Source organism: Oncorhynchus tshawytscha, linkage group LG05 (assembly GCF_018296145.1).
Source record: "Oncorhynchus tshawytscha isolate Ot180627B linkage group LG05, Otsh_v2.0, whole genome shotgun sequence".
Classification (NCBI taxonomy): Eukaryota; Metazoa; Chordata; class Actinopteri; order Salmoniformes; family Salmonidae; genus Oncorhynchus; species Oncorhynchus tshawytscha.
The window spans coordinates 42,017,306-42,031,744 of NC_056433.1; the positions used below are offsets into that span (position 1 = coordinate 42,017,306).

The 14,439-nt window shown below is 40.9% G+C and overlaps 1 protein-coding gene across 2 annotated transcripts in view; it reads left to right on the forward strand.

The window, feature by feature from the left end:
• nr5a2 (nuclear receptor subfamily 5, group A, member 2) overlaps window positions 1-14,439 on the forward strand; it is a 100,290-nt gene that overhangs the window by 33,498 nt on the left and 52,353 nt on the right. For both annotated transcript variants that reach the window (XM_024402344.2, XM_024420900.2), the window contains one exon: window positions 13,828-13,947. In XM_024402344.2, coding sequence (XP_024258112.1) covers window positions 13,828-13,947 — 120 coding nt within the window. The remainder of the gene's footprint in view (window positions 1-13,827; window positions 13,948-14,439) is intronic.

The following is a 14,439-nucleotide window of genomic DNA, read 5'->3' on the forward strand; positions in this document are numbered from 1 at the left end:
TAAAGTAGCTTATAGCCATAAATCGCAGAATCAAGTCAAACAAGGCATGGAATGAAAATCAAATGAGCCCACCACAGATCACTCAGGGATCGGCTGCCCAGGCTTAATGCAGAGTATTGCCTGCTAGATTGAACACTGTAGAACAGATCAATACTACCCAGCGCCTTAGACTTACAGAGCACAAACTCATTTCACATTTGGAAGTCATTATTTTCTCACTGTATTTCAGTTTGGAGGGAGTTTGGTTGGTGGGTGTCGGGGAAGGATTCGGAGTGTGTTTGTGGGGCGGGGGGTTAAGGAGTGTGTGTGTATATATGTGTGTGTGGAAGTGTGTGTGTGTCAGCGAGGGTTACTTTTGGGAGCTCCTGCTCCCCTGGCGTCATCTATATTAGGAGCCTAATGTTAATTTGAATAATTGATTACGCCTCTCTGTTTTTGATAATTAGTTCATAGCTTCTTAGCTTTAAGCCCTCAAGATACCATGCAGTAAACTCAGGCCATTTTTAAAAAACGTATTATGAACATATCAACAACGGTACTCATAGATGGTCTACTCCATGCACTTAACTGACTATTTCAAATCCAGAAATGAAGCAGCTGTACCAACTGTGTTCCTTTCTCATAACCACATTTTTGTGTGATTTTGCCTTGTGTTTGCCTAGCCTGGTCCCAGATCTGTTTGTGTTGTATAGCTGTGGCATGCCACCAGCTCTGAGGTCAGGCTACAAACAGTTTGCTATTCCTAAAATGCATCTCTACTCAATGCTGTACATTTGATTCTATGGTATCATATCCTGACAGGATTTCCCAGCAATCAAAGATGTCTAGATTTTATTTGGTAGTGTTTTATAATAACTCCACAAAATAAAGCATTTATATTGTATTAGTAAATCATGTATTTATTATTTATTAATCATTACATAATATAGGTCCTTATAAACCATTTACTAATCATTAGCCCTTTGACGCGTACGATTTACGTGACAACCAGACATGATCAACAAACGTGGTGCCACACATCCTCATCATGATCAGTACAACCTTCCAAAAAGCATTTTACACACATCATATGTGTCCATTACAATCTATACAAGAATCGGAATGCATTATTTGTCACCAGTACTTGAAAACATGTGAATAAAACACAAAATACACTATGGTCCATACATACGTATGGTGTACTGCAGTAAAAACGACAACATGATATACAGAAACTGTAATGATAACGTGATAACGTTTCTACCAAAACACACGTTGGTTTTGGTAGAAAAGTGATTGCAAAGAAACGCTTAGCGTTTTGTTAGCATTTTTGGACTAAGAACGTTATTTTACTCAGCATAGAGTAACATTATTTCACTCAACCATTTTGAGACCTTAATTAAGGAGCATCAGGTACAGCAGGAATGTCTACCAATGGCATGCCCATCTTTTTGTGAGAAATTACACTGGTCACTCAAAACATTGATAAAATATATATAAATAGCCCACACTTTAGATGAGGCTGCGCAGAAAGTCTTAACTAATGATTAGTAAATGGTTTATAAAGACCTATATTAAACATTGTATGAATGATCTTATTAATCATTATTTAATATTTTAAAAGTAGTAACTAGGTTACTAACATTTACAAATGCTTTGTTACATGGACTACCTTTTATCTATTTTAGGGCTATCCAGTTGACTCCAGTGTACCCCACTGGTAGAATTGAAGGAGTATGGCGAACCTCAAACTAGTCAACAATAAATACACCATATAAATATGTCTATTGAAATTCATGACTTGCGTCTCTCTGGTCAGTTTCTCTCTTGCCTTATTGATTTTTTATATCTTTCATATGCTTATTCATCGGGGGAAAAGGAATACATAAGTTGGGATACCTGATTTGGTCCGCAAATCCCTGTCTGAAATCTGAGAGGAAGGGTTTGTTACTTTCTTTAGTGACCTTGAAAACAACAAGACACTCCCAACAACACACACCAAAGAGACTTTGTGTTTACCTCTTCTCTGTGTTGGCCAACTGTTCTCATAGTTCGCTCTTTTAACTGTTTGTATGTAGCTAGTGCGGACAACTAGTGTGGACAACTGCTGTCCGTCATGTATCCAATTAATTCAGTGTCTATTTTGGATATGTGGAAACTTTGACTGTAGCTCATTAAAGACACACTATGTAAGTTTAGTTGCTAATTGTTTACGCAAAATGTGGGCTTGATTGTTGGCAGTATGATTCATACACTATTATGATTTCTTAATTCATTAAACCACACAAATCCTGAGTTTTGGGCCTTAGTTTTATGCGTTTGCCTATTGGTGTGGGGAGGTGTGCCCCTTTCTGACAAAAGCTCTGTTTTCCCTCTTTAATGCTAGAATCCTTAGTTGCTACACCCACTTTTGGACTTATACATGCATAATATATACCCATTGATTCTTGAAGAATACAACTTACAAATGTCTCATGAACTTAGTTCCCCATCAGAACCCAAAAGATATAGTACGTAAACAATGTCTACTAACATGGCTAACAATAGAAAAAAATGGCTAACAATATCTAAAAATGACAGATATCCCTCCATCAGAGATGCATCTCTAATTTCTCCAGTGGATCCGTATCAGTGCTGAGGCGTGATGAGGTGAGGAGCACACAGGAAGGACCTTATTAGAGCAGGGTTAGCGCCACTTTAAATATTTTCCTTTGCCATTGGGCATGGGATAGGAGGGGAGGAAGGGTTTGGGGTGGGAGGCGTTGGGACAGGAGGGGAGGAAGGGGTTGCGGTGGGAGGCTAATCGAACAAAGTGTGTTCTATAGGTCAGGGGACAGCCTCCTGAGTCTGTTAATGCGGTCACTATGGGAACTTATCAATCTCCGTGCCTCAGCAGTATCGATCACAATACGACTCTCTGTGAGACACACACACACACACACACACACACACACACACACACGCTCCCTCCCCTCTTCCCGGCCTCTCAGAAAGGCAGACGGTCTGCTCTACCCCAAGTAACCAATCAGAAGCCTCGGCCACTGCTTCTTTATTCTGTCATCTAATTAATTTATAGGCCCATATGTATATATATATATATATATATATATATATATATATATACTGTTGAAGTCGGAAGTTTACACACAACTTAGCCAAATACATTTAAACTCAGCTTTTCACAATTCCTGACATTTAATCCTAGTAATAATTCCCTGTCTTAGGTCAGTTAGGATCACCACTTTATTTTAAGAATGTGAAATGTCAGAATAATAGTAGAGAGAATTATTTATTTCAGCATTTATTTCTTTAATCACATTCCCAGTGGGTCAGAAGTTTACTATCAGTCAATTACTATCACTCAATTAGTATTTGGTAGCATTGCCTTTAAATTGTTAAACTTGGGTGAAACGTTTCGGCTTCCCACAATAAGTTGGGTGAATTTTGTGCCATTCCTCCTGACAGAACTGTTGTAACTGAATCAGGTTTGTAAGCCTCCTTGCCCACACACGCTTTTTCAGTTCTTCCCACAAATGTTCTCTAGGACTGAGGTCAGGGCTTTGTGATGGCCACACCAATACCTTGACTTTGTTGTCCTTAAGCCATTTTCCACACCTTTGGAAGTATGCTTGGGGTCATTGTTCATTTGGAAGACCCATTTGCAACCAAGCTTTAACTTCCTGACTGATGTCTTGAGATGTTGCTTCAATATATCCACATTACTTTCCTACCTTATGATGCCATCTATTTTGTGAAGTGCACCAGTCCCTCCTGCAGCAAAGCACCCCCACAACATGATGCTGCCACCTCCGTGCTTCACAGTTGGGATGATGTTCTTCGGCTTGCAAGCCTCCCCCTTTTTCCTCCAAATGCAACGATGGTCATTATGGCCAAACAGTTCTATTTTTGTTTCATCAGACCAGAGGACATTTCTCCAAAATAGTATGATATTTGTCTCCATATGCAGTTGCAAACTGTAGTCTGGCTTTTTTATGGTGGTTTTGGAGCTAAGGATTCTTCCTTTCTGAGCAGCCTTTCAGGTTACGTTGATATAGGACTCGTTTTACTGTGGATATAGATACTTTTGTACCTGTTTCCTCCAGCATCTTCACAAGGTCCTTTGCTGTTGTTCTGGGATTGATTTGCACTTTTCGCACCAAAGTACGTTCGTCTCTAGGAGACAGAAGACATCTCCTTCCTGAGCGGTATGATGGCTGCTTGGTCCCATGGTGTGTATACTTGCGTACTATTGTTTGTACAGATGAACGTGGTACTTTCAGGTGTTTGGAAATTGCTCCCAAGGATTAACCAGACTGCTTTTCTGAGGTCTTGGCTTATTTCTTTTGATTTCCCCATGATGTAAAGCAAAGAGGCACTGAGTTTGAAGGTAGTCCTTGAAATATATCCACAGGTACACCTCCAATTGAATTATGTCAATTAGCCTACCAGAAGCTTCTAAAGCCATGACTTCATTTTCTGGAATTTTCCAAGCTGTTTAAAGGCACAGTCAACTTAGTGTATGTAAACTTCTGACCCACTGGAATTGTGAAATAATCTGTCTGTAAACAATTGTTGTAATTGTGTCATGCACAATTACTTGTGTCATGCACAAAATAGATGTCCTAACCGACTTGCCAGAAGTATAGTTTGTTAACAAGAAATTTGTGGAGTGGTTGAAAAACAAGTTTTAATGACTCCAACCTAATTTTACTAGGCAAGTCAGTTAAGAACACATTCTTATTTTCAATGACAGCCTAGGAACAGTGGGTTAACTGCCTGTTCAAGGGCAGAACGACAGATTTTGTACTTTGTCTGCTCAGGGATTTGAATTTGCAACCTTTTGGTTACTAGTCCAATGCTCTAACCACTAGGCTACCCTGCCGCCCCAACCTAAGTGTATGTAAACTTCCGACTTCAACTGTATGTTTATTTATTTATATATATCTATGCATATATTTATACTTAACTCAACTTAACTCAATCAGATCAAACTTAACTGTAAAAAGTCCACTTCAATATGAATGTTCTGCGGTTTTCCTTGGTATAGAGAAAATGCTCCTCTGTTGATATTGTGTGAAGGCTAAAACAGATGAAAAAAAAAACAGTCTGAGGGAGGATGAGTTATCATTTCTCTGGCCCATTGTGTAGGCTTGGTTTGGACATTGGTATTTCTATTATATTGGCCAAGTTACTTGATATAAAATCTAGATCTAACTTCTAAACAGGTGCAAGACGGAGAAAAAAGTTCAAGCATGTTCTACCTACCATTAGCCCCCCTCTATTCCATACTAGACTGACTGGTCTGGCACCAAGACTAGAATGGACAGACAGACAGACATAGAATCAGAAGCAGTTGCCAATGACTGAGAATCAACTTCATAGAATGCTTAAGATACAAACTGACTGTACGGAACAGAACAAATGTCAACTTCATCATCACCAGCACCATCCCAACCACAACATATGTGAAAATGGCGTTTTTCTATGTTTTATAGTAGAAAAAGATAGATGAAGATAAGTGTTCTGTCGTATAAAAATGAAGCGTTTCCAATGACATCATCAACCAATTAGTAGACAATTAGTCGGCAACGCCTACTCAACGCCTACTCATAATTGGTTAGAATCACATGATGCACACCGATGATGTCATTGGAAAAAAGTAACTTCCTCAATCTTTTCTTCCACAAAACATAGAAATGTGCCATTTTCACATTGATGGTGGAGTGGTGCTGGAGATGATGAATATGAAGCGGATTTTTTTTGTAAATGTCCGTTTAAACCCTCATTTGCTCCAGGGGCATTGTACTACCACAGTATGGCTGACCCTGTAAAACAACACATTTCACTCCACCCATCTGGTGTATGTGGAAATCAAAACATATACACTACCGTTCAAAAGTTTCAGGTCACTTAAGAAATGTCCTTGTTTTTGAAAGAAAAGCTATTTTTTGTCCATTAAAATAACAGCAAATTGATCAGAAATACCATGTAAACATTATTCATGTTGTAAATGACTATTGCAGCTGGAAACTACTGATTTTTAATGGAACATCTACATAGGTGTACAGAGGACCATTATCAGCAACCATCACTCCTGTGTTCCAATGGCACGTTGTGTTAGCTAATCCAAGTTTATAATTTTAAAAGGCTAATTGATCATTAGAAAACCCTTTTGCAATTATGTTTGCACAGCTGAAAACTGTTGCCCTGATTAAAGAAGCAATAAAACCGTCCTACTTTAGAAGGCCGCAAACACTAACCTCAGAGTTAGTTCGGTGGGGAGTGTTGCTACTGAGGACAGATGATTTTTACGCGCTCATCGGTCCCATTCTGTGTGGCCTACCACTTCGCCGTTGTTGCTCCTAGACAGTTTCACTTCACAATAACAGCACTTACAGTTGACCAGAGCAGCCCTAGCAGGGCAGAAATATGACGAACTGTTGGAAAGGTGGCAACCTATGACGGCTCAACCTATGATGAGCTCTTCAGTAAGGCCATTCTACTGCCAATGTTTGACTATGGAGATTGCATGGCTGTGTGCTCGATTTTATACACCTGTCAACAACGGGTGTGGCTAAAATAGCCGAATCCACTATTTGAAGGGCTGTCCACATACTTTTGTATATATACTGTATATACTGTATATACTGTATATATAAATTCCCTTTCCAGCTGAAAAGCATTTCTGTGTCATCGCACCCACTTCATACATGCAGCCCACATAAGGTCCAAGGATTTTCCCAGCATGCTTATCACCATTAGCCACAGCAGGGGAGAGGCCGAGGCCCAAACAGAGGCTGTGCCATGATAAACAGACTGGTATATTTCCACAGGATCATAGATAGGAGAGATTAAATAGGCCCTGTCTCTCCGGAGAAACTAGCTGGCTGGCTCCCCCTAGGTCACATACTTAGCACATCCCAGGGATTTACTCACTCACTTAGGCTATTTTGCCCTTTCATTATTACCATAGGAAAATAATTACTAGAAAGGACATTACAATTATATGATTATTAAACCACTCTTTTGTGTGTTGTTTCTTTTATATTGTTTTAAAGCGTTATTGGTAGTGTGCAAAATGAGGTGTCACATTACTTACAGATTTTTCTTGTAAATATCAAGACACATTTCAGGTGAATGCATTCAGTTGTACAACTGACTAGGTATCCCCCTCTCCCTTACAGTCACTATCGATTATATTACATTTGGGAATGGCTTTCTCCATGGTTAAGAAAAATGCTTTACAAACGAAACCCAAATCTAAACACCTACACCTAAGTACTGTATGTCTAGGTTAGAATGTGTTTTGAAGTAAAGCAGGCTGAGTAACAGCCTGAGAAGAGTGGAACCTACTCTAGGTGATTAATTCCTATCCCCAAGTGAATAGTACCATACACAAGGCCTGTTCGCCACCAGACGAACAGATGCCAACAGAAGAGAACTCAAACGATGCCATGCTTGAGAGTCCCCTCATTGAAGTGAACTTCAAACCTCACCTGTAGTTCTCAGAGAGAACATTGATACACATCCAGCTAGTAGGAGGGAAAAAGGACAGAGAGAAGTAGCGAGAAAGAGAGCGAAATCAGATGCGCATCTTGCTTTATGTAAATGTAATTTTGGATGTGAAGTCGCTGCGTTCGTGGGCAAAAATAATGCAATTCACTCTGTTCATTAAGGAGCACTGAAGGAGATTCTATTAATCTGTTCATTAGGCCACATCAAAAATGGAGCTACTTATTAAAATCAGATCCAGCTGTGTACCCTCGTTAGGCCGCGATACCCACCACGCTTAACAATGCTTGTGGCACTCGACCAAAAACAGCCCAAAAAAAGGGTGAAGGAAAAAATCAAAAATAACACGCTTTGACACATTTGCCAGTTTTGACTCCAGACCATTATCAACATTATCAGTGACCTCGTCTTAGCAGGGGAAGATGAATACATATTACTGTTGGGTTCTCCAAAAACACCATTCCCAATGAATTTACATTCCCGAAAAATGGGGGAAATGTTATTTTCTTAATCACTGTATTTTATTTTCTCTAAACCCTTAAGTCCTCTCTCTCTCTATCTCACTCCCCCTCTTATTCTTTCTCTATCTCACCCTCCCTCTTATTCTTTCTCTATCTCACTCCCCCTCTTATATTCTTTCTCTATCTCACTCTCCCTCTTATTCTCTCTCTATCTCACTCCCCTCTTATTCTTTTTCTATCTCACTCCCCCTCTTATTCTTTCTCTATCTCCTCTCCCTCTTATTCTTTCTCTATCTCACTCCCCTCTTATATTCTTTCTCTATCTCACTCTCCCTCTTATTCTCTCTCTATCTCACTCCCCTCTTATTCTTTCTCTATCTCCCTCTCCCTCTTATTCTCTCTCTATCTCACTCCCCCTCTTATTCTTTCTCTATCTCACTCCCCCTCTTATTCCCTCTCTACCTCACTCCCCTCTTATATTCTTTCTCTATCTCACTCCCCCTCTTATTCTTTATCTATCTCACTCCCCCTCTTATTCTTTCTCTATCTCCCTCTCCCTCTTATTCTCTCTCTATCTCACTCCCCTCTTATTCTTTTTCTATCTCACTCCCCCTCTTATTCTTTATCTATCTCACTCCCCCTCTTATTCTTTCTCTATCTCCCTCTCCCTCTTATTCTCTCTCTATCTCACTCCCCTCTTATTCTTTTTCTATCTCACTCCCCCTCTTATTCTTTCTCTATCCCACTCCCCCTCTTATTCTCTCTCTATCTCTCTCTCTCTCTCTCTCTCTGTGTGAAGTAGAAAACATTAATCTGCGCTTGTGGTTTTGAACAAAAGCTATGGGCAAAGCGATTGATCTGGACATTGATGTCCTTGCCTCAATGGTCATGAAGGTGTTAAATTGGTTTCTGGGAGAATATGTATTTTTCATTACAAGCACTGAGAGAAGTTCCTTTTTGAAAATAAGAAAAAAGCAGTGATGATATTAAAGTATAGAGAAAGAACACCTTGAAAATAGCCTTAAATGTGTGTTTGAACATAGTTTGGGCCTATCAGAGGTATAATACTCTTCTTAAGGGAGCTATTCAACCACTATCAATGCCAAACCCAAAGCTAACATGCTAAAGCCTTTGTCATGACTGTTTCATGATTTCAAGGATAGATCACTTATTGCTTGGCGGGTTCAAGTCAGACCATAGAAAGCGATAGGTAGTTTAAGGCCTAAATGAAATCAGATCAAGTGTTTACCGGCGATAGCAGACACCCGCATAGCGGATGTTTTGGCGGTGTCAGAGGTGCAACTGCATTGGAGCAATTAAATCGGTGAGCAGCTGCTCTTGTGATCATTGTCATGAAGCCACACCCCCCTCACTTGCGTTAGAAGTTCAGAGTGAGAAAGTGTAGGCTATATAGAAATAATGGTGCTCAAATTGAAAAATTGTTCACAATGAAACCGGTATTTAAATATACTACTTTTAGTAATAGTGGTCAGTTGTTTAGTATTGATGATGTAACTGTGATGTCTGTTTTCTGCAGTGGAATGAAGCTTGATTCTACTAACGCAAAATTACTAGATAACGCCAAGAAGTCTCAATTGTAAGGGTTTGGTCATCAGGAAAGGTTGGAATCTTTTTAATGAAGTAGTACATTGATCGTGGTTAGCAACTGACTGCCTATCGTCCATGGTATCCACAGTTTCCATGACTACTTGGTATGATAATTATTAACCAGACAGTTTTATTGCTCCCATATAGTTCAATGAACTATAGGCCTAACATCAATTGAAACTTTATTAGACCATTTACTCAATAAACCTCATTGTCTAAGATCACATTCTGTTCTGTTGGCTTGGCTTTGGCTGCATACTTTTTTTTATTTACAACACGTTCAGAATATATTCCTGTTCACAAGCAATCATACTGTGAACAGAATACATAAAAGGCAGAGATAGTCGAACAATCCCCTCCCTTTTGTCAGACCACCAAGTATCTCAGTGGACAGACAGATGGATTTGTGAAATCCAGGGCCTGTCGTGTTCAACCATGTGACAGTGCAAAGGAAAATCTTGTCAGGAAAACAGCCAGTGTCACTGGCACTTAAAGGGTCGGCAATCTCTCTCCCCGCCTCACTGTGCTCGTCCTGTCTCGGTTGCTGTGCGGGTGTCTCCTGCTCCCACCTCGTGTTCCCCTCATCTCCCCTTGTCCCCTTTTGATGACCCAGCTCTGTCGGGAGTGATGCTGCCAGGCAGGCAGCGTGAGGACGGCTCCCTTTGATGAGGACCCCGACGCTCGCCGGGGCCCTTGACAGGCCTGCTTTGAAGAGCGAGGTCTAGCTGCACATCCCACTCCACCACCTCTCTCTTAGACTCTCTCGCTCCCTCTATCTCTCTCTCGTTCAATCTCACTCTCTCTCTGAGAGGGTATTTTACTACTAATGCTGAGGCTTTGAGACGAAGACAGGGATGGGGGGAGTGTGGGGGGGTTAAAGTACAGTAAGGAAGACACTCGTTCACCATTGCCTCCCTCATGCCCTCCCTCGCTTTCTGATGGTTTTAATGATGGCATTTGAATTTTGCTCTCGCATGTCGCCTCTGGTCACCCACCCCACAGAAAGGAGGGATGAGAGAAAAAAAGAGGAAAGAAAGGGAGTTCACCCAACTTTCAGAAGTTGTGGTAATGGTCACAGCGGCTTTGTTGTATTTCATTTTGATAAAAAGAGGAATGAGACAAATCATCTCAGCGTTCCTGGGTTTGAGACACAGACAGACCCGGTTTGAGTCTCGACTATGAGGTTCCATGACCCGGCACCACCAAGCGAACGCTCAGTGATACTGCCATTGTTATGACTAGGTGGAGAATAAACAACCCCTATGCAGTCAAAACAATCAACGCCAACAACAGTAATAAAGCATTTCACGTACAGTAGACATCTGTTAGCTCAGTGATATCACAGCGCTTCGATTGAAACAAATGGCCTCTTTTACAAAGTTACAGTAAATAATATAATAATACTCGTAGGAAAGGTTTTCATCTTTAGCTCACAATCTGTACTATATGATTAGAAAGGTTAAAAATGATATATAAAACATCACAGCACTATTGAAAAATATATGTCACATGGAAACCAAACTAGGGTGGTCTACGGTGATAGGTGGGATGGGCTGAGAGCGGCTGAGGGTTGGGATTAAAGAGCTTATGTTTGGTAATGTATTATTGTTATGTGACTGCTTTATATACGTAAAAGTACCAGGTATGTAAAATGTGTATGTAAAATGCATATGTAAAATGTACATACACTACCGGTCAAACGTTTTAGAACACCTACTCATTCAAGGGTCAAAATGTTTACTATTTTCTACATTGTAGAAAATAGTGAAGACTGCAACACTATGAACTAATACTGTACATAGGGAATCATGTAGCAACCAAAAAAGTGTTAAACAAATAGCCACCCTCTGCCTTGATGAAGCTTTGCACACTCTTGTCATTCTTTCAATCAGTTTCACCTGGAATGCATTTTCCAACAGTCTTGAAGGAGTTCCCACATATGCTGAGCACTTGTTGGCTGCTTTTCCTTCATTCTGCGGTTTTGGTTGAGGTCGAGGGATTGTGGAGGCCAGGTCATCTGATGCAGCACTCCATCACTCTCCTTCTTAGTAAAATAGCCCTTACACAGTCTGGAGGTGTTTGGGTCATAGTCCTATTGGAAAACAAATTATAGGCCCACTAAGCCCAAACCAGATGGGATGGCGTATCGCTGCAGAATGCTGTGGTAGCCATGCTGGTTAAGTGTGCCTTGAATTCTAAAGACAGTGTCACCAGCAAAGCACCCCCACACCATCACACCTCCTCCTCCATGCTTTACGATTGGAAATACACATGCAGAGATCATCCGTTCACCCACACCGTGTCTCACAAAGACACGGCATTTGGAACCAAAAATCTCCAATTTGGAGGACAAACTTCCACCAGTCTAATGTCCATTGCCTGTGTTTCTTGGTCCAAGCAAGTCTCTTCTTATTATTGGTGTCCTTTAGTAGTGGTTTCTTTGCAGCAATTCGACCATGAAGGCCTGATTCACACAGTCTCTTCTGAACAGCTGATGCTGAGATGTGTCTGTTACTTGAACTCTGTGAAGCATTTATTTGGGTTGCAATTTCTGAGGCTGGTAACTCTAATGGACTCATCCTCTGTAGCAGAGGTAACTCTGGGTCTTCCAATCCTGTGGTGCTCCTCATGAGAGCCAGTTGCAGCATAGCGCTTGATGGTTTTTGCAACTGCACTTGAAGAAACTTTCAAAGTTCTTCAAAATTTCCATATGGACTAACCTTCATGTTTTAAAGTAATGACGGAGTGTTGTTTCGCTTTGCTTATTTGAGCTGTTCTTGCCATAATATGGACTTGGTCTTTTACCAAATAGGGCTATCTTCCTTACATTGTCACAACACAACTGATTGGCTCAAACGCATCAAGAAGGAAAGAAATTCCACAAATTAACTTTGAACAAGGCACACCTGTTAATTGAACTGCATTCCAGATGACTACCTCATGAAGCTGGTTGAGAGAATGCCAAGAGTGTGCAAAGCTGTCATCAAGGCAAAGGGTGGCTATTTGAATAATCTCAAATCTAAAATATATTTTAATTTGTTTAACCCTTTTGTGGTTACTACATGATTCCATATGTGTTATTTCATAGTGTTGATGTCTTCACTAGTATTCTACAATGTAGAAAATAGTAAAAATAAAGACAACTTCTTGAATGAGTAAGTGTTCTAAAACTTTTGACCGGTAGTGTATATGTAGCACAAAATCTGTAGAAAAACAAAAAGATATTTGTTACTAAAAAAATATATAACAAAGTAAAAGTTCCAGTATGGATAATAGCATTCCTTTCTCCATCAATTGTACCATACCTGTTAGTGAGGTAGTTTACACCATCGATTTACGCATTCTTCTCTAATTCTCATTGATGTTTTCGAGTGCAGCGTCACAGATTGTAACTGTCAACCCAAGGATTTTCTCAGACTCAGGCAAAGCACATTTCACCAGAACAACACATACCGAAGAATTTCGCGAAGCCACATCATTCCGCAAGTCAGATAAATAGTATTGAATGTGACACTTTTTTTGTCGGGGGAAAAAAGGAGGGGTGAGAGAGGTTCTCCCTGTCTTTTTCCTCATTCCTTCTCTTCTGAATGTGGCCTTTCTATGTGTGTGGCTACAGTGTGTAATGATTAACATAGTGAGCCCTGGGAAGTTGCAGGAGTTCACAATGGATGGTTGTTGCAGTGTATCAGACTCCCCTTTGGCGTGCGTCAGTCACTGGAATGGGAGTCACGGCCGCAGTGTTGCGTAGAAACTCACTACTTAATCACTGGGTAATGGAGAAATCCCTTAGCCACTGGTAGTCCAGGGCAAACAGCTAACCAGTAATGCTGTCAAACAGGGACGTTCCTGGGCTTTTTGAGAGAGCGTGGTGTTGCTAAGTTCACATGAGAAAGTAGTGGTGTGGTTGTGTTCAGACGGGGAAGGGGGAGGCGATGTGAAACTACAGTATCGTGTGAAGTTGTCTTCCTCCACCTGTGGAATAGTAATCAATACGAGTCAATCTACCCCAAGATGTGTCTACTTGTCAAACCATAAAAGTGGTAAAGCTTCACCCAAAAAGTTTTCACCAAGAGAATAATGCAGCATCGTAAATCTTTAACCTTTTGTCAAGATGCGGTTTTTTATTAATCGTTATGTATCCTTTTTATTCAGAGGGGAAATATATGTAGCATGACACATTAGGATAGCATGAGCTATGCACATACATTAGCATTAGCATCAACAACTGACCTCATCTTCTATTTCTCTACCTTTTTGTCACAATCAGGTGGATGACCAAATGAAGCTCCTCCAGAACTGTTGGAGCGAGCTCCTCATCCTCGACCACATCTTCCGTCAGGTGATGCACGCCAAGGAAGGCTCCATCCTATTGGTCACCGGCCAGCAGGTAAGTCACCTGACTCCCCCAATTCCACCTACCACTTCCTGCCCCACACGCCCCTCCCCTTCTCTCCACACCCTCCCCATAGACCTCATCAGCCACTCAGCACGAGCACATCAACACCCTTTAAAGCACTATCGACCAAGCCGGCCCCCGCGCAGTCACCGCTCCATTAAAAATAGATTACGCTTATAGGTATAAGCTAATGTGACCAGAATAATCAATTAAACATTTTCAATTTATTTATTTTTTATTATTTTGCATCAAGCAAAGACTCCAAACAGCGAATAAATAAAGCGCTTGGTTAAGCATGCCGGTAGAGTCATAGCTGTAGAAAAAAAAGCCTATGATGATTTACCTTTGCGGGGCCCCCGAGGAGCCGGCAAGGGCCGATGCCTGAGGCTCCTGACGAGGCTCTCAACACAGAGTGGACCTGTGATTCCTCAGTCTTTTTCTCCACTGGCAGAGAGAGAGTGAGAGACAGAGAGAGGGAGATAA